General features: G+C 46.6%; 1 protein-coding gene across 1 annotated transcript in view; it reads left to right on the top strand.

Moving 5' to 3' along the window:
• The window catches only part of VANGL1 (VANGL planar cell polarity protein 1), a 52203-nt gene that overhangs the window by 15795 nt on the left and 15132 nt on the right, over positions 1 to 21276 (top strand). The window contains exons 3-4 of the mRNA XM_028830038.2: positions 1876 to 2008; positions 6161 to 6768. Of these exons, the coding sequence (XP_028685871.1) occupies positions 1876 to 2008; positions 6161 to 6768 (741 nt within the window). The remainder of the gene's footprint in view (positions 1 to 1875; positions 2009 to 6160; positions 6769 to 21276) is intronic.

The raw sequence follows: 21276 nt of genomic DNA, 5'->3' as shown, positions 1-21276 counted from the left end.
AGCACCAAGCCATGAGGGATCTGTCCCCATGATCCAGACACCTCTCACCAGGCCCCACCTCCAGCATTGGGGGTTACAGTTCAGCAAGAGATTTGGGTAGGGACAACTATCCAAACTATATCAGCAACAGACTGTAATTATAAGTTATGTTCTAGGAATAGAATTGTTGTCACTGAAAGATTCCCTTGGCATGGGAGCCTCCTGGCTCTTTGAAGGAATCAGTCAATGCTTATCCCAGGGAGATAATGATAAGGTAGAAGTTTGACAAGAAATCTACGTTTTCTTAAGCTAAGTAGTAGGTTAACAGAAGATGGGTTGTGTGTTAATAGTTCCATTTACATCTCTTTCTCCAAGGTATACATACTCTGCCTCACTAAGTCAAGACACTGTTCTTTGACATTGGCTAATAGTAATAGCAATCACAGCCACTCTGCATTAGCACTTACTCCACATCCTTGTACTGAGCACTGCTTACATTATGTGATGTTGTCGTTGTCACCATTACATACATAAGGAAGCTGAGGTTTTCAGAGATTGAGTAACTTGTGCAAGATCACACATCTGGTAGGGCAAAACCAAGATCTGTTTGTCTCCAAAATCTGCTTCTGTCCTGCCTGGGAGACCTTGGGAATGACGACGGTGAGTGGTTGTAGGAAGGAGGGCTGATGTCAAGGTGGCTGTGGGGGCAGGAGGCTGAGGGAACTCACTGACCCTTGAGGGGCTCCTGAGGTGGGGGCTTCTGGGTTTCCTGTTGGCAACGGGAGGAGGAGTGCCAGTTCCCATAAGTGGTTATTGCCCAGGTTGTGACCTGGGCTTGGCCACAATGATTGGTTCCTTTTGGAATTTCATGAATGACCCCCAGGCAGGGTTCTTACAATCACACTGGAGACCACCCAGGAAGTTCCTGTGGGGTAAAATGATGCAGCAGCCTGCTTTCCTCAGGAGGCCTAAAACCCTCCCCGTGTACACACACATACACACACACACACACACGCACTCACACACACACACTCTCCACCCCCTTGGTGTCTTTGGCCTTTTGTCCTAGCTTGTTTGTTTCTATGGATGTCTTCAAGTTCAGCTAGAACCTATGGGAATGACTTAGTTTTGAACCTGTAAGAATGAGAAGTAAACAGTTCTTTGTAGTGACTTTGAATTTCCTTTCTTCTCCTGTCCAAAGGTGAAGGGTGAAAATTGTCCCAGATTTTTTTGGACATACCAAAGCTTAGATATTCTACAATGTTGTCCCAATTTTAAAAGCCCTAGAAAATTGGTTAAGGCAAATTTTAACCAAATCAAATCAGTAATTATTACAATAAAGTGTAACTAGCTACATAAATCCTAACATTAAATTTTAGGCTTTGAAAAAATGTCACTGTTGATGGAAGAGTGACAGGTGGTTGTTTACAAGTGTGTCGTGCCTCCTCTCCCAACTCTCTCTCTCTTGCTCCCGCTTTCACCATGTGATGTGCCTGCTCCCACTTCGCCTTCTGCCATGACTGTAAGCTTCCTGAGGCCTCTCTAGAAGCCAAGCAGATGTCAGTACCATGCTTCCTGTAAAGTCTGCAGGACCGTGAGCCAGTTAAACTCATTTCTTTATGAAGGTGTCAGGTATTTCTTTATGGCAACGCAAGAAGAGTGTTTTGGGTCTTGGGATGGCAGAAAGAAAATATTAAGTAGGGAGTAAAGATCAATGCACCCTTTGAAGTGTGGTGAAGATGGGTGGGTTTTGATGCTCTGTGTGTGTGTGTGTGTGTGTGTGTGTGTGCGTGCGTGTGTAGAACTTTCCTAAATTCAAAATGATACTTACATTTTGATAAACCCAGAGAGTTAATTAACATGGCATAAATGTGCTAGCTCGTTGTTGTTTTTCAGGGAGAGAACTAGAGAGAGACATAAGTCACCCCGGAATAAAGATGGCAGAGGGTCAGAAAAGTCTGTCACCATTCAACCTCCCACTGGAGAGCCCCTGTTGGGAAATGATTCTGCTCGGACAGAGGAAGTTCAGGTAAGGATCAAAGGTAGTCTCTAAGCACACTGCCACTTGACTAAGACTCCTTTCTGTAAATGTTTTCCTTAGGTTCTCTTGGGTTTTTGTCTTTATTTTTCTAGCATGCTAATTTATCTATGTCCCGTGGTCTCTTTTTGGTCTGAGGACAGCCTGTCCTGCCCTTTGGTAGCTTGGGGATTCTTCTGAAGTATGATTGGTTGGCCTGCTTTGCATGGTGTGGAAAAGAAATCAGCAAGGTTGATGACAGGGTAGGGAAGGGAAAAGCTGAAGTCTGTCACTGCTCATTTCACAATGGAACAGTGTAAGAGGGAGAAGGAAACTCAGAAACCCTAAGAAGAAGTTTGAAAAACGTGGGACAGCCCAGACTGACCATTACTACTAGAGCTATGCAGTAAATCAGAGGCCGCACACTCAGATGCCTGGTAGAGAAACGTAAGTTAATTAAGGAGGCCCTGGATCAAAAAGAGGGGGCAAAAATATATCAAACAAGCTTTGGGTTAACAGCAGTCTGTGCAGTGCATCAGTGTGAGTGCTGTAGTGTGGTGTGAAGGAGCCTGTGGCTAACTGGAGAATGCATTGCCTCTGTAAAGGAAACAGTAGCCCCGCAGCTCCAGACACCTACTGTTGCTCAGGAATTCAGGGATTCAGTGTTTGAGAAAAGCTGCAAATCCGGATTTTATGTGAAATCCTAACTTTATAGTATTTTTGAAATACTGACACTTTATTAATTTTTTAAACCATTGAGTGGGTTCTTCTCCAGGTTCCAACTGTCTGGCAGCCCACCTGATTTAAATAAATATCTGAGCTATACACAGAAACATGTTTGCACACCCTCTGCACATCCTGAAATATATATACACATGTCCAGCCTTGCCCCTCATAAACAAAGCAATGTATGATACACAGCTGTAAAGACAGATATAGGACTATAGATAAGCATACATCTGTACATACCTGTGCATACACACAGGTAAGCATTTATAATCAGATAGGTGCACTGGAACTGGAATTCCTCAGAGTACACAAGGTGTTCTTGGGACTCAAAGCTCCAGTTGTGGGTTGAACGTGGGGTTCACTGAGCAATGAGCAAATGCATTTAGTGCTGCCTGTCTTGGCTCTGGGATGGCTGATGGTTGGGTGGGGCCAATCCTAGGACTGGATCACCCTGGAGTGCATGAGGGGGTCAGTTTCCTCCCGGATGTGGGTTCAGAGGTGCCGGTGGCCTACAACAAAGGCTCTTTTTTCTCTGCATCTCCTCTGCACCTCATATCTGAGAACTACTTTGGGAAGCTATTGGTGTTGCCCAAGGATGATCTGGTGTGAAAAGCATTGAGATGGGTGTTTGGAGGCTGTATTTTTTAGTAGCTCCGTTACCTTGAGCAGTCACAGCCTTTGTAGGCCTCAGTTTCTTTATTGAATATCTAGGGGGTTTTGATGAAAGCATCTTAGGTGCTTTTTCTTCTAAGAACCTCAAGCTTAACAGGATCCTTTGTACATCTGCATTTTTTAGACATGCATGTGCACCCCAGGAAACTCTCTTGTGCCCTTCCTAGTCAACCTCTGCCCCACCCTCACCTCTCCAAGGCAACCGCTGTGTTGATTTCTATCACTATAGTTTAATTTTGCCTGTTTTTGAATTTAATATAATTAGAATCATATGGTCCACCCCTGTCCCCCAACCCGCCCCACTCAGCGTAATGATTTTGAGATTTATCCATATTTTGGTATGTTTCAACAGCTTATTCTTTTTACTTTTGCTGAGTAGTATTCCATTGCGTCAGTCTACCACAATTTGTTGTCCATTCTCCTAGTGAATGGACATTTGGGTTTTTGTTTGTTGGTTGGTTGGTTTGTTTTTTGAGACAGAGTCTTTCTCTGTTGCCCAGGCTGGAGTGCAGTGGCATGATCTCAGCTCACTGCAGCCTCCACCTCCCGGGTTCAAGCGATTCTCCTGCCTCAGCCTCCCAAATAGCCAGGATTACAGACACGCGCCCCCAAGCCCAGCTAATTGTTGTATTTTTAGTAGAGACGGGCTTTCACCATGTTGGCCAGGCTGGTCTCGAACTCCTGACCTCAGGTGATTTGCCTGCCTTGGCCTCCCAAAGTGCTAGGATTACAGGCGTGAGCCACCGCACCTGGCTGGATGTACATTTTTATTAATTTTTGGATAAAACCTGAGAGTGGAATTGCTGAGCCATGTACTTAAGTGTATTTTTAAATTTCTGTGAAACCGCCAGAGTGGTTTTCCAGAGGCACTGTGCCATGGTCCACTTCCACCAGTAATGTTCGACAGTCCTGGCTGCTTCTGGCCATCGTCTTAAATAGGAATTTCTCTCAGTGTATGTGATACTTCGAACTTTCCAAGTTGAAGGATTATTAGTTCATAGGATTGAGACCTTAACCACCACTTCTTACCATAGCCCATACATTTCATAAATCATGTTTTTTGGTCATGACTAGATTCGGGGTTATTTGGTTATGAGCGATCTCTGTCTTGCTGATTTAGCTACTAACTTCAACTAGCTTTTTCTAAGTTGGTGTCCTAATTTCACCACTTTGCCACTGCGTCTGACGTTTTTTTTTTCTGAGTGAGAGGATACGTACGAATTTCTGAGGCAAAACCTCTTTGGCCCCCTGTGTCTTTTCAGCACCTTGCTCTCTTGTTGCTCCATTATTATTGCCAGTTGTTTTTTTTGTTTTTTTGTTTTTTTTTGAGATGGAGTCTCGCTCTGTCGCCCAGGCTGGAGTGCAGTGGCCGGATCTCAGCTCACTGCAAGCTCCACCTCCCAGGTTCATGCCATTCTCCTGCCTCAGCTTCCTGAGTAACTGGGACTACAGGCGCCCGCCACCTCGCCCAGCTAGTTTTTTGTATTTTTAGTAGAGACGGGGTTTCACCGTGTTAGCCAGGATGGTCTCGATCTCCTGACCTCATGATCCACCCGTCTCGGCCAGTTGTTTTTAAACAGCAGAATCCTTTAAAATTCTATCAACTGAGTCATGCTAAGTGAATAGACTAATTGCTTTAACTTGCAACTGCCTAGAAGTTTAAAAAGACAAGAAGCTAGAAAGTAAAAGATACATTATAATAATCCTGGTTGTTTCTATGCCCTTGATGTTTAGTTCCTCATGAAAACATGTTTTAGAAAGAATTTTTAAGTCAATATGGCCATACGTGGATTCTTGGATTTGCTTAGCTTGGTCCATGAGCAATATTGTTAAAGAGTGCTTGACACTGATACTTGTTAAGTGGATCTTGTGAACATCGTAAGGAGTTTTTTTTTTTTTTTTTTTTTTGAGACGGAGTCTTGCTCTTGTCCCCCAGGCTGGAGTACAGTGGCGCGATCTCAGCTCACTGCAACCTCTGACTTCCGGGTTCATGCAGTTCTCCTGCCTCAGCCTCCCGAGTAGCTGGGATTACAGGCACGCACCACCATGCCCAGCTAATTTTTGTATTTTTAGTAGAGACAAGGTTTCACCATGTTGGCCAGGATGGTCTCGATCTCCTGACCTCGTGATCTCCCCACCTCGGCCTCCCAAAGTTATGGGATTACAGGTGTGAGCCACCGCGCCCGGCCCATAAGGAGATTGTAAAATGTGAGTCCTAGCTGCAGGTAAGCTTGGGTTTGTTTAGTGGTGTGAGCTCCCTTGCTATGCCCTTTGCTCTTCTGGGCTGCTGGAGGGTGTAGTAATACTCCCACCTCCAGAAGTTGGACTTGGTGAGCCTTTATATCCCAGCGTGAATTGGAAAGAAGATGCAGGAGGTTTATCTCTATAGATGAGCTCTCATATGATTAGTCTAACACCTGGATTGCGCATTGCAGGGCAAACAGCTCCAGGCCCTCAGAGCCTCTCAAGGCATTTCAACACGGGGGTGATAATCAATGTTATGTCAATGGATCACCCAAACAGACAGAAAGATCACATTATGTTTTCTCTGTTTGAAAAGGTAAATACTGCATACATTTTGAAAATTTCAATGAAAATTGTTTGAGTTAAAAAGTTCTAATATTTAAAGAGTTAAGCTTTCATTTTCTGGAAGCCTTTGTGAACAGGGCTGGGTAGATGTGGCGGGCCCTGAATGTTCACTGCTCTTTGTAGCTTTTACAAATGACCTGCATCGTGCCATCCTCACTGTCTTCTCCCCACCAGGATGACAACTGGGGAGAGACCACCACGGCCATCACAGGCACCTCAGAGCACAGCATATCCCAAGAGGACATTGCCAGGATCAGCAAGGACATGGAGGACAGCGTGGGGCTGGATTGCAAACGCTACCTGGGCCTCACCGTCGCCTCCTTTCTTGGACTTCTAGTTTTCCTCACCCCTATCGCCTTCATCCTTTTACCTCCGATCCTGTGGAGGGATGAGCTGGAGCCTTGTGGCACAATTTGTGAGGGGCTCTTTATCTCCGTGGCATTCAAACTCCTCATTCTGCTCATAGGGACCTGGGCACTTTTCTTCCGCAAGCGGAGAGCTGACATGCCACGGGTGTTTGTGTTTCGTGCCCTTTTGTTGGTCCTCATCTTTCTCTTTGTGGTTTCCTATTGGCTTTTTTATGGGGTCCGCATTTTGGACTCTCGGGACCGGAATTACCAGGGCATTGTGCAATATGCAGTCTCCCTCGTGGATGCCCTCCTCTTCATCCATTACCTGGCCATCGTCCTGCTGGAGCTCAGGCAGCTGCAGCCCATGTTCACGCTGCAGGTGGTCCGCTCCACCGACGGCGAGTCCCGCTTCTATAGCCTGGGACACCTGAGGTAAGAGGCAATATCCAGGAGGCAGAAAGGATGGCTGATGCCTTGCTGGGAGACAGCTGCTGTCTAGCATGGGAGGGGTGGCAACAGATGCCAAGAGCTAGGACCAGAGGCTGACCCTTTTCTGGTTTGGGGAAGAGATGCGAAGGTGGGGAGGGTTTCCATGTTTATTGAGTTTCTGGACTTCTAGATGGTGCGGGGCAGTTGCTGGCTCTCACGCGGGTTGAGGTTTTGCTGGGTCAAAGTTATTGGCAGCTCCCAAAAATGATGGAGAAAGGAGATGCATAGTGATGACTGCCTACTTTGACTCTGAAATTGGCCAATGGACAATGGATAAAGTGACCAACAGCTCCATTTTGTCCAAAATGTGACATGTGATTTACCATGCTGTCCCAGTGGAATCGTGAATTGTTCCTTTTTTCCCCACCCTCAGAGGCCTGGTTTGGGCAGTAAATTGTATGGTCATCCCAGGGACCCTCCAATAAAGAATCAGGTGCAGGTTAGAGACTCCAAGTGTGTGAGCCGTGAGTGTTTTGAAAATGTATGCCTGAGAAAAAGTTAGAAGTCAGTTGGGTTGTCATACTTAAATCTCTGCACATAATCTCATTATTTTGTGGTTAAATAAGAGTGATTACCATCATTTTATTTGCTTCAAGGTAAGCACTTTATATAGATTGTATATTTAGTCTTCATAGAACCCCATGACCTAGGTGTTATTAATCCCCGTGTCACAGATGAAGAAACTAGGGCTTACGGAATTTACGTAATTGCACAAAAACATATGGCTAGCCTCATTTAGGATTCACTCAGATGTCGTGAGGCCAGGGCTGAGTGAATGCCCCCATAATGGCATCTCTCACTTTGTGGTTAGTGGCCTATTTTTCCATCTGTTTTCTTCCACAGACTATGAATGAGGCCAGGGGCCACCCTTATACCTCATGACATTCTCAGTGCCTGGCATGGAGCATGGACACAGTTGGCACTGAGATGGTCTCTGGGTGAATGCAGAGCCTGGGACATCTGACTTCAAAGCCTTTACCCTCTCCCAGGCGCTCTGCCTCCTTAGGCAGTATATGCTGATGTGTGTACCCTGCTTGGGGCAGGGTAGGCACTTAGTTCATTGCACCTATTACTGCTGTGATCATGTAGCTGGCAGAGCAGCCAAAATCAGCAAGGACACACCTTAGTGGGTATCAGAACAATCGGCTTTGTCATAGATTTGGCTGGGCTCCAGGGAGGTGGCTCAGCCTGTATTTGGAGTCAGGCCACGCTGCCAAACCGTCTTCATGTTGGTGTGTACCCTCTTTCATTCCTCTGGCTTGGCTTGTACTACGGGGATGGGATAATCTAGCATTCAAGGTTGCTGCCACCCTTGGTGGAAACTGGTGTCCAAGTCACATGTCTGTGTACCAGAAATCTGGGGTTTTGAGTCCTTCACAGATGCCTGTAGGGCTCTGAAGACAAATAGGTCACCGTTTGCCACGTATTCATCTCAGAAGGCTTTCTTTCCCCATGTTTGGCATCGGGGAATGACCAGCAGATTTGTGTTAAACATCTTGTGTTCAGAGCCCCGGACACATCAGGCTGGCTGCCTTCAGAGCTCTATCTCAGCACCTGTGACACTCACAGTCACTTGAAAAGAGACCAGTGCACTGCTGTCTGGTGGGCAGGTGCAGAAACAGGCCTGGGGTATAGGTGATGGGAACACAGGAGGACAGAGAATTTCAGATTGTGGCAGCAATAAAGCCAAGCAGGAGACAGTCTGTCTCAGAACAGGTTTTGCTGCAGTTAAAGCAGTAGAGAAAAATCCGGCTGTGGTCACGGTGGAGATGAGTGATACTTGGAGCTCTATATGTAAGTAGCCAAGACACTGGCCAGGAGTGAGGTCTGTGGTGGTTTTGATTTTTGGCCCTCAGCCCTAGTTGGTGTGAATTCCACCTGTGTAGGTGGGAAAGGGCAGGGCGTCTTCTCACCATAGGTCATCCAGGGTGGTGGGACTGACTTCCCCCCATGGGCTCCCACATTGCTCCTCCCTGTAAGACTGGTTGAGCTGCACACTGTAGCTGAGTGGGGGTGGAGAGGGGACAAACCAAACAGCCTGGGGAAAGTATGCCTGTGGCATGTTCAGAAAACGTAATTAGCTACAGCCCTTGCCTCTCACCACACAGTTCTGCTGGTCAGGGCAGAGCTGGACGGGAGAAGCCAGACTGATTGTGCTGCATGGCTCCCAGGCTTGCTGCAAACCTTTCAGTTTGCTCTCACCATGACCAACAACTGTCCAGGCTTTCAAAAACTCAAGTCAGTCACCCCAGCTCCCCAGGGAGACCTGAAAGGTGGCAAGTGCCCATCTGCCCTGGGGAGAGTGTTTTGAGGTGGTCCCCAGCCTCATCCTTTCAGCTTCTCTTTAGGGCCATTGGTTTTCCTCCTCTCCCTGCCTTTAATAAGGCCCCCTTTGTCCCTCTCGTGGAGAGCCTGGGTTAGGAGGTGGAAAGAATGGCTGGGGAAAGAGCGACATCTTTGCTGACAAATGGAGCCCTCAGGGAGAGCCAGATGCCCAAGTGACAGCCAGTCTGCCAGAGCTGGAGCAGGCTTGGCACCTTTCCTCCTGGCATTGTGTGGGCCTGGTCACCCGCCGATCCTTGGGCTAAATCTGGTCTGAACCCAGCAGTGGCTGGAAGAGTTACTAGGCCAGAAATACAACTTCTAAGGCCTTTTGTAAAGTGTAGAAACAGACAGGAGGGAAGAGGGAGCGGGAATAGACAAAGCAAGCCTCGGAAATCAGAATAGCAGGTCTCCATCAGACCCAGCAGAATCACAGGCTGTCGGCTCTCCCTTTATGTAAAGCCTTCACCGTGGCAGCAACCTATCGGGCTTAGGTGCCAAGTGATGGTGAGTTCTTTTTTATGTTTTCAAAGATGATTTTATCGAATTGACTGAGCTATTTTTGAGAATTGTCAAAAAGAATGTCTACTCTTTAGTTTCTTAAAGAAAATAGGCTTCTCGTTAGTTCATAAAAGGCACTTGCTGTGGCCCTGCTTGTTGAAGTTTTGGGCTTATTTGAAAACTTTCAAAAATGTAAAAAGTTGTTGCAGAAAGTAAGAGACCGTAAATAGATTGAGATACTTCCTACCCTCTGCCCAGTGCCCTAGGAGTTAGGAAAAGCTTTTCATAGGTTTGGACTCATTTGCCCCTCCTTGCTGCCCTGTCAGAGGTCAGAGCAGGTGGGGTAGAGGTATCCCCTCTTACAGTTGAGGTCCCCAAGCCCCAGGGTCAGAGACCTGCTCAAGGTCACAGGGAATCAGCACCTTCCTGTGCATCACACCCCTTACCCCACCGCACTCTCTACGGCATCCTGGTGTCTCACACAGTCGCTTTGTCATTTTCCATACACACCTTGCTCATCACTTTTCTTGACCCCGTTCTCACAATAAGTTGCTAACTTTTCCAGGATGTTACCAGAGACTAATGACTTTTGATATGACTTTATCTGAGGAGAAACCCGGAAGAATAGAAGAGCCTAAAAATTGGCATTCAATTATCGTAACCATTTTTCAGTTTTGAAACCTCTGAAGGGAAATACTGTGAATACTGGCGCAGACACTAGTGTAATTGACTGGTTGAATGTGAAATGGTAGAACAACAGAGACAGAAAAAGAAAACCTTAACGATAAACAATTACATAGTCTTTACTGGGTGCCAGGTGCCTTCTAATCTTCGTTTTTTTTTTGGAGGGGGGATGGAGTCTCACTCTGTTGCCCAGGCTGGAGTGCAGTGGTATGATCTTGGCTCAGTGCAAGCTCCGCCTCCCAGGTTCACGCCATTCTCCTGCCTCAGCCTCCTGAGTAGCTGGGACTACAGGTGCCCGCCACCACACCCGGCTAATTTTTTCTGTTTCTTTAGTAGAGACAGGATTTCACCGTGTTAGCCAGGATGGTCTTGATCTCCTGACCTCGTGATCTGCCCGCCTCAGCCTCCCAAAGTACTGGGATTACAGGCATGAGCCACTGCACCCGGCCGTACCTTCTAATCTTTTAACATGCAACTCAGTTTTCACAACAATCATGTGAGGTAGGTTCTGGTAGCCAGCCTCCTTTTCAGATGAGCAAACTGAGGCATGGGAGAGTCAGGTAAGTCTAAGGCCCCATTTGTGATTGTGGGATCCAGGATTTGAGCCCAGGCTCTCTGCTTCCAGAATGATCTTACCCATTTCACCATACTACCTCTGAATAGATAGGTTCGTGTTCACATCACTGCTTTAGGAACACATGAACAAATCCAGAAGCATTTTTTGAGTGTTTCCCATGTGCCAGCCTGATTGCCAGCTATTTTTGTATACATTATTGTGTTTCACTTAACACAGAGCTTAGGGCTGGAACAGAGAATGTGGAGGATTGTCAAGATGGCTTGCACTCTGAGATCCATTCCTTAGCTCCACTGGTTATTTTATTCACTCAGTTGACAAAGCTTGGTCCTTAAAGTCATAGCAGTAGGTTTGAGCCTTTGGTCAGACCTTTTTAACTTCCTATACTTCACATGTCTCAAAGAAGATATCTTTTATCTATTGTTGTGCAACAACTATCCCACCACTTAGTAGCTTAAAACAACCAATACTATATTTCTCACAATTCTGCAGCATGGATTGGGCTCAGCCAGGAGGTTCTTTAACTGATCCTGCCCATGGGCCTGTGTGATTATACTCACATGGTGAGTCAGCCACGGCTGACTTTCTTTTCTTGTGTATTCTGTCCTCCTTCTTTTCCTATATATTCTCTCCTTCTCGTGGCCTCTGCGTGTTGTTTCCTCACCAGGTTGCTAGACTTCTTAAGTGGCAGTTCAAGGCTCCCAGGAGCACAAAAGCAGAAGCTCCCACCCAGGCCTTTCAAGGTCTGGGCCTGGAATTGTCCCAGTATTATTTCTACTGCATTCTCTTGGTGAAAGCAAGCCACAGCCCTATCCCACATTTAAGGGGAGAGGACGACACAAGACAGAGGCTACTAGGGCATAAAGGTCAATATCGCAGACTCCCACAACCACCTTGGACTCTCTTTCTCAGAGTCTGTTTATTCTTATTTTGCATATAGTTCTAACCAATTTAATTATTGATTTCTATACCTTAAAAAGCCCAGAAGTAACATGTTTTGAGGGGGAAAAGCGCTGCTTTAAGGAGGTATATGAACATCAATGAAAAATGATAGCTGATAGTCATCAACAAGGAGGGAGACAGAGAAACCACAAAAGCAGGTATGACTCAGCACTCTGGGAAACTTTCCACAGTGACCCATTCTGTAGCATATTTATATTTCTGAAGCTCCATTCTACCTAATTCAGCCAGCAGGTTTTAACCATTTGGGTTTTTAAGCTTCGGGGTCAAAGTTTTGGAGTCAGAAATGCTTCATTCATTGAGACTGAGAAAGAGTAGCTTATATATCGACACTGACCATAGACCTTGATTTTGTGTCCCCACCCAAATCTCATCTTCAATTGTAGTTCCCATAATTCCCACATGTTGTGGGAGGGACCCAGTGGGAGTTAATTGAATCACAGGGGCGATTTCTCCCATACTGTTCTTGTGGTAGTGAATAAGTCTCACAAGATCTGATGGTTTTGTAAGAGGAAGCCTTGTAAGAGGTGGCTCTCATTTTCTTTCTTGTCTATAAGATGTGCCTTTTGCCTTCTGCTATGATTGTGAGGCCTCCCCAGCCATGTGGAACTATGAGTCCATTAAACCTCTTTTTCTGTATAAATTACCCAGTCTTAGGTATATCTTTATCAGCAGCATAAAAATGGACTAATACAGATCTTTTAATCAAAGACGTGGTAACTGATCACAGAACCACCTGTTCTTTAGAAGAAATGATCCTTGGATTGCTTTTCAAGCAATGGAAGTTTATGATTGTCACATTGTCAATTGTGATTATATTCAAGGAAGTGTTATGGACTGAATATTTGTAGTCCCCCCAGATTCATATGTGGAAGCCCTAACCTCCAGTGTGGCGTATTTGGAGATGTAGCCTCTAAGGAAGTAATTGAGGTTAAATGTAGTCAGTGTGGGGCCCTGATCCCATAGGACTGGCGTCCTTACAAGAACAGACATGAGAGAGCTTGCTCTCTCTGCATACACCCTTAGAAAAGGCTGCTTGAGGCCACAGAAAGAAGGTGGCCATCTGTAAGCCCAGAAAAGAGCCCTCAACAGGAACCACATTGGCTGGAGCCGTGATCTTGAACCCCTAGCCTCCAGAACTGTAAGAAAATAAATTTCTGTTGTTTAAGTTACCTAGTCTGTAGCATTTTGATAACAGCAGCCTGAGCTGAGACAGGAATATTACATACACTGGAGACTTTTGACCCCAGAGACTTTTGACCTGTTGAAATAGAGCTCATCTTGTCCTCTCTTCAGCTCATGCAGGCATCCTCCCAGCTTGTACGGGGGCCTTGCTTCTCTGGATTGAACTTTGATTTTCCAGTTTTAAGTGACAAAGGGAGAGTCTCTTAGGGAGGTTAAAGTTACTCCAGTAATTCCAGGATATTTCCAGCTCCTTTTGAAATCTTATGTTTGTGATTCTGGGTCAAGTAATGTCCAAGCCGGTGATTACATTACTGGTAGGCATGTCTCTCGTGCAGGGCCACGCCCTCCATCCCGTGTTCACGATGAGCACCAACGGTCTCCAAGAGCCCAGAGCCAGTGGCCGCAACGTTGGGAAAATTCTTAAATGACCATCAGTGGTTTTGACTCATGTTACTACGATCGTGGGTTCATATGCCATCTCATTTTTAGAAATGTGTGTTTTTGTACTCCTGTAATTACTTTTTAATGAAGATATTCTTCCAGTCCTCAGCCCCACTCCGTAGCAAAGCAAAGGACAAGAGCAAGTAAGGGCTAAAACATAGAGTGTGGAGGGTTTTGCTCAGGCCTTATTTTGCTGTGGGAGAATTTTGAAGGCAGGAGTGGAGCTGCCGTTTGTGGTTTGGTGCTGTGGTGCCTGTTAAAAGTGGCTTTAATGAGAGTGTAAGGTGCTGCACACTGAAGCCCTGTGTTTACTCAGCTGCCTCCTGCCAGCGGCCACAGCTGGGATGGCTTCCCTCACACGGCGTCTGCCCACAGCCTTGCGCCGAGGCCCAGAGGACTCACAGGGAAAGGAGCTGGCAAAGGTGAAGCTGGTTTTCATGGTCTCCTTAGGAGCCCAGCCCCTGGGAGATGGGTCATACTCCCTGAATGCTGTGCTGTTGGTTTCCCTGGAGGATTGTTGCTGCAGGCCAGGCCCCGTATTCTCCACACTTACCACGAGTGGCCGGGTGTGACTTGACACAGTGTGAAAGTGGTGGGGTGCGAGTGCTCATGAGGGCAAACAGCCTGCAGCCTCCTTTCCCCGGCTGCAGAGCTGCCACTCGGCTCTGCTCCGGCCCGGGTTTCGGGGAGCCAAGATCCACTTGGGCAGGCCGGAAGCCTCAGACTCCAGACTTCATGGTGTGCTCCTTCCTGCGTACTCACGAGGAAGAGACTAGGCAGTCCAGCATCCTGGGTCGGGTGGAGGTGTTTCGAGTCCATATCTAAATCTTTCTCTTAGAGTGCCCTAAGCAGGCCGCTGTCTTTGATCCCCATGGCTCTGTTGTTTATCTTGGTGTAATTCATCACTGTAATTTAAGACGTGGAGAGAGCAGAGTTCCCATCCCAGGCAGGGGAGGCACAGTGCAGGTTGGACTGTGCAAGGAAGTGGCAGCGTGGCGAGGTTTGTGTCGCGGCCTGCAAGCAGGGCTGCGTGCAGACTGTGGCAGAGCCAAGCCCCTCACTTGTAGGGAAGCGTGTCTCCTAGGTGCCCCGGTGGTGGAGTTCTGCCAGCATCTCTGTGCTGTGGGGAAGGCAGCCAGAGGGCTTCAGCCATAACTATCTCAGCCGCTCAGCAGGAGACCAGCAGTGTGTCTCTGCACTCAGAACTGCCATGGGCCGTGGTGTTAAGCCCAGGAGGGGTGTCCATGTTAACAACCTTGTATTGCTTAGTTGCTGAGACCAGAAGAACCAGGTCATTGCATGAGCTGTTAGCTACTTCTGGTTCTCACAAACTCCTCCCAGTGTTGATAGAGAATGGTGTCCTCCAGGCATGCCCTGGGTGTAGTTTTATTGGTATTATTAGGGACTCATGGAGAAGCGCTGTGGGTGTCCCCCACACTGCACTTTGGAGATCATTCTGTGATTCCCAAGTCTTGCTGATTCCACTTCCTTGGCGCTCTGGGATTAGATATCCTAGGCTGCCCATCTGCTTGTTCATCTTTCAGCGGAGATACCCTGCAGGGCTTGTCCACAGCTTGAATTTCAAAGCAAAAGCCAGGCATGCTTTCCAGCCTTCAAATATTGGTTCAGAGAATTCGGCTGCTGAAACTTCTGTGTACCTGAGGCACCAGCAGGCCCGGGACACGAGTGAATCCAGGTGGCCCGAGGAAGAGCCTTCCCACGGGCCTCAGCCACCACACAGAGCCTCTGATCTGTTTCCCCTTGCAGAATGGGCAGTCTCCTGTGTCTCAAGACCTCAAGCAGAAACGTGTGGCCCTCCTCCTCTATCCTGAAAGTCCAACCAAGTCCAGGCCTTCGTTATGAGACCTGTTAGTAAACATGAGCTAATTCCAGTTTTTGCCCCTCTTTGTCTTTCTCAAGTTCCAAGGTGATCATTGCCTATTGTCTATGGGACTTGTGTAAGCTAACTTCCCAAATGCAGCTGTGAGACAAACATTTTAATTAAAAGGCAGAAGGGCCAGGAGATATAAACACTCATGTGCCTGGTTGTCAGTGAAGGCGGTGGCGTTCAGCGTCCAGGGGCTAATTATATTCTCTTCTCTGGGACTCACACAAATATTGCCACAAATGGTCCTGACTGTCAGACTGAAGTCATTTATCTCCAAGTGTGGGGAGCAGTGAAGCCCATACATCCAGGTAGATTAGCTCTGACGGACTCTTCTGGGAAGTAGCAGGTGGGTAAAACTGAGAGCATCAGCTATTGCACCCTAGCTGGAGGTTTTCACAGAAAGCTGAATCAACTTGTATTAGGGGTTCTGCATTTTAGAATTTTCTCAAAGACCTAGGTTTGGGCCCTAAAATGCAGCCATCAGAGCAGGCACACCTTAAAAAGTAGGTAATGAGTGGCCTTAGTGCCTGGGCAGCCTTCAGTACTGGCCGCCTTTGGTTGTCCCTGTCCACTGACCCTCCTTCCTCCCACACTTTCACCTTTGCATTCATCTGCAGCCTCAGTTACCATTGACCAGCCTGCCTCCACCCTTCCTTCCCTAAGTTCAAGTACATTAGTTTCCTAAGGCTGAAGTAACAGAGTGTAGCACAAACTGGATGGCTTAAAAGTTCTGCTTCTCAGAAAGTACAAAATCTAGGTGTTGGCACAGCTGTGCTCCCTGCAAAGGCTCTAGGGAGGAATCTTTCCTTGCCTCTTCTTAGTTTCTGGTGGCTGCTGGCAACCCTTCATGTTCCTTTCTTTACGGCTGTGTCACTCCAGTTTCTGCCCCCATCATTACGTGACCTCCTCCGTGTGGGTCTCTGTTATGTCCTCTTTTTTTTTTTTTTTTTTTTTTTTTTGAGACAGAGTCTTACTCTTTCGCCCAGGCGTGAATGCATTGGTGCGATCTCAGCTCACTGCAACCTCTGCCTCCCAGGTTCAAGCAATTCTCCTGCCTCAGCCTCCTTAGTAGCTGGGATTACAGGCACACGCCACCACACCCAGCTTATTTTTGTATTTTTAGTAGAGATGGAGTTTCACCTTGTTGGTCAGGCTGGTCTCGAACTCTTGACCTCAAGTGATCTGCCTCTGTCGGCCTCCCAAAGTGCTGGGATTACAGGCATGAGCCAAAGAGGCCTGGCCACCTCTTTTCTTATACGGATACCAGAATGACTCTACCTTAACTAAACATAACATCTGCAAAGACCCTGTGTCCAAATAAGGTCACATTCTGAAGTTCTGGGTAGATGCACATTTTGAGAGACACTATTTGCCACTACAGGTTTCTCCAAGCTGTGCTGTCCTGTGACTGAACACTGACCCCGTTGCTCTATTGTGGATGTTTGGGAGGATTAATACCAGCCTGTTTCTGCTCACACTGCTTTCTCTGCCTGGAATTTGCTTTACAGCCTGTTGTCCATGGTGTGACCATCATTCATCTTGTAAGACTTAACGGTCCAGCTTTGCCCCCACTGTGGATCCCCAGTGGGAACACCATCCCCCTCTTCTTAGTGTGCATGTTCTGTCATGGTCTCTGGATCACTTGACTGTACTTACTGTTTGAGTGGTGCTCACCACTGATTGGAGCGTAAGCCCCCGGAAGTTTTCATTTACATCCGGGTCACAGTACTGGAGACTTAGCAGGTGCTCACCATTTATAACTGCTTTTGATGGAGTTGGAGAGGCTAGTTATTAAGATTTTTCTGAATGTAGCATTCTTAGCTGGCTTTCAGGATGGTGACTGCATGCCCTTAAAGGAGATCTTTGCAGATTTTACTCTATGACAAGAAAACTTTTTAGTGCTTTTTCTGTCAGCATGTACTTAGGTAATGAGAAGAATGACCTGGCATATATTTGGGGAATTAGCATGCAAGAAGTTCTTTGACATTTTCCACATGTGAAGAAAGCTGTTTTTCTTGACCTAGCTGAAGGGATCAAATTCATATTTGAAAAGATGTGGCTAAAACTTGAAAAGTACTTGTCCATAGGGGATGTCTTCATCTCTTCTCCCTGCTCAGGGAGAAGTTGCAGGCCATAAAGTGTGAGGGCAACAGTCTGGATGAGCTCTAAAGCTCAATGTTAATTTCTGATTTTAATAACATGTAAGAGTACAAGTTTGATTGCAGAAGCCACAATCAAGTTCACAGGAGGGTGAATGAATGGGAAATAGAAGGGACTGTGTGTGCATCTGTGTGTATGTGTGCATGTGTGCACACATTTTTTTAGGCTTTGGTTCCTTTAGCTACAAAATAAGGGAGTTAAAATGGAGGTGGTTTATGGCCACAATTGTTTCCTTCAAGTATGTAATAGGCTTTCACGAGAAGGGGTGACTTGGGTTCAGAACAAAGCATTGGGTGAACCAGTGGTAGAACTGAAAGGTCATTTCAATGTGAAAATGAACTTTCTTTTCAATCAAAGGCTGGATGTCATCTGGGAGCTTATAAAAAGAATTGGTATATGGATGCCAGGCACAGTGGCTCACGCCTGTAATCCCAGCACTTTGGTAGACTGAAATGGGCGGATCCGTTGAGGCCAGAAGTTTGAGCCAGCCTGGGCAACATGGTGAAAATCCGTCTCCACCAAAATACAAAAGTGAGCCAGGTGTGGTGGCATGTGCCTGTAGTCCCAGCTACTCTGGAGCCTGAGGCATGAGAATTGCTTGAACCTGGGAAGCAGTTAGCTGAGATTGCACCACTACACTCCATCCTGGGCAACAAAGGAGACTCTGTCTCAAAAATAAAAATAAAAATTGGCCAGGTTTGGTGACTCACACCTGTAATCCCAGCACTTTGGGAGGCCAAGGCAGGTAGATCATCTGACGTCAGGAGTGCAAGACCAGCCTGGCCAACAAGGCGAAACCCTGTCTCTACTAAAAATCAGCCAAGCATGGTGGCCTGTGCCTGTAATCCCAGCTACTCGGGATGCTGAGGCAGGAGAATTGCTTGGACCTGGGAGGCAGAGGTTGCAGTGAGCTGAGATATGCCACTGCACTCCAGCTTGGGTGACAGAGTGGGACTCCATCTCTAAATAAATTAATTAAATAATTTTTTAAAATAATTGATATATGAATTGGGAGATTGGACTGATGGACTCTTGATTTCTCTAATTCTTGAATCTCTGCTTGGGTGAACACTAAGATTCCTTCCATTTCTAAAATTTTGAGGTTCAGTATAAATTGAAGTGAGGTCATGCTTTTGTGCCTAGGGACTATGTGTATATTCTAGCCATCAACCAACCCCATCCCTGCTGCAAAATGTTCATGCTCATTATTAGTAATGCGATAATATTTTGTGTTTGTAGAATGCATTATAGTTTATAGATGCCTTCACTGTCATTATTTCATTTGCTCTTCTCAACAACCACATGCGGTAGTCAGTATTATCTCTTTATCAAAGGCCAAGGAAAAGGCCAAGAAAGGGGAAATGACTTATACAGGATTACAGGGTAGGTAGCAGGAGTCTAGACCTTCTGGGATCTAGTACTCCTTCTATAGTGGATGCCTCCCTATACATAGGTTTGATTTTCAGGAGGCTGAGAGTTGGCAGGAAGTACTGCATAAAAACAAAGAGTAGCATAGCTTTGTGGCCCCAGTCCCTAAGGAAGACTGCAGAGTGGACCCATCTTGGCTCATTTCCCATGGCAGTACCATCATGGTGGGCCTCTGGGGGAGGTTGGTACAGGCGCACATGGGATCAAGTTGGCCGCTTCAACATATATGGCCATATAAGCTCATGGTGGCTATCGTTTATGAGTTATTTACTTTGAATAAGCACTTTAAAATGTGTTATTTCATCTTCAGCATAGACCTAAACCAGGCGGGCTGCTCCTCTTTAGGAAGCAGGAAAGTGGAGGGCGAACTCCCAAGTCTCCAATATTTTTCCTGGTCTAAATGCCAACTAGCTTTGAAGTCTCAGAATGTCATAGAACTTGGAATCATCTCAATGGATATTTAAGCTCATGAGACTTAACCTGCCTTAGGGCGATGCCGACCTCAGCCAGCACCTGGTATACTTGGATCTCTCAGGCTGCTGCTGGAGGTTCTGAGTAGCTGCCTGTACCAGGCCTGCCCCAGTCAATTCATTAGCTTTTCAGTAAGACATTTTATGCCGCTGAGTATTTTGGAGCCCACTTATCTTGGTAAGCAGGGTTTTCTGTACTGTTCTTCCCATCCTGCAGATGAAGAGTATGAGGTTTGAAGAAGTGACTAATTCATTCAAGTTGAATGAATGAGGGAGAGAGCCTGGAGTCGTGTTGTCTGGGGCCAGAGTCTGTACCAATTGCACTGTGCCTGCCGTTTTCTGCAGCCTCTGTGCAGACTCAGACATGCACAGAGCATGGGGAGGCAGTGGATGGTCTAGGTATGCAGGGCATTAATTTGGTTTGTATTTTTTCCTTCAGAATTTATCTTTAAAAAATGTGTCTTTCAGATTTTTGTGCATTAACATTTGAACTGTGTTTTGAGATGCTTCTTTCCAGGTCTGTTTAAGAAATGTAGCCCAAGGGCGAGCCCCTCTTCTCTGTTGCCATGGCAGTCATATAACAGTTGTCAACAACACTGGAAGTGCTTTCGTGGTTGATTAGACACAAAAGACCACAGCCTTTCTCATTCCACCCTCTTTGTCTTGCAAAGAAAGTAGGCCAGTAGGCAATGTGGTCAGCAGTGAGTTTTAAATTAAAATGTAGCTGTCAGATTCCCTTAGACCTTTATGTAGACTCATTGCTGGTCTGTCTTTCCCAGGAGTTCAAGTTTGGACCAGCCTAGACCCAAGCCGGTTGAGGAGGTTTTTATGCATTGGTCTCAAGTGAATTTCTGTCACAACTAGGTGTACATTCATGTGCTGTTTTCCACACATCTATGTGGTCTGGGAGAGGGTATTTCTTTCCTGGGGTTGTGACTAGGCAGGTATGTTGGCACGCGGCACCAGTTGAGCACAGAGTCCTCTATCTTGGGAAAATGCTCCTTGTCACAGGTTTCTGAGGGGGCTAAGTCTGCAGTCTATACTTCAGGCTCCCCCTGACAGCAATACAGGGGTCCTGTTTCTCTCTGAATGTAATGGTGATAACAGAGGGGGCAAGTTTCTAACCAACTTGATTTTTCTTGCTTCCCATGTTTCCCCAAGATTGTCTGGTCTAGAGATTGGGGTTTGTAGAAGGATTTGCTTTTGTTCATCTCTGGGGCCCTTTTTGCCTCTGAAAGTCCATGATTTTATGAAATACATATTCAGGACTGATCTTAGGCCTGTGGGAATTCTAAGATTGCATGAACAGAGAAGCTAAGCCTGCAAGTATTATATACCCATGGAGGAACCAAAGGACGTGTCCCCTGTGTGTCAGGAATTTGCATAGGTGAGCTTGTTGAAGGAGCAAGACTACCTTCCTCGAAGACATCACAAGTCACGTGTCATCATCTTCGATACTGCAAGTTTAGGGACGGATCAGCGGGGCCTGGAGGATTCGAAAAGGCTTCCTGAAAGAAGCCAGTCCTGCGTTGGCTTTGTGGTTCCTTCCATATTTGGAGGGTGGAGAGGAATCGAGGCAGGAGGAATGCTGGGCGCTGACAGTAGTGGAGGGAATGGCTGCTCCCTGCGTCCTGGCCTCCTGGGGCTATGACCGAGGCCATGGCGTAGTAATTAGGAATGACTGATAGCCAGTAGCGAGGGAGAATGTAGAAAAAAATGTAAACAAAACAACCTCACCTATTCACACTTGCTGCAGCCTGGGACAGAGTGGGAATAGATGGCCTCCACCTCCTGATAGAACCCAGTGTCTTCACTGCATTATGTACATGGCACAGCTA

This window comes from Macaca mulatta, chromosome 1 (genome assembly GCF_049350105.2).
Source record: "Macaca mulatta isolate MMU2019108-1 chromosome 1, T2T-MMU8v2.0, whole genome shotgun sequence".
NCBI lineage: Eukaryota > Metazoa > Chordata > Mammalia > Primates > Cercopithecidae > Macaca > Macaca mulatta.
Note: the sequence above shows the minus strand (reverse complement) of the source record. Positions and strands in the feature narration are given on the sequence as shown.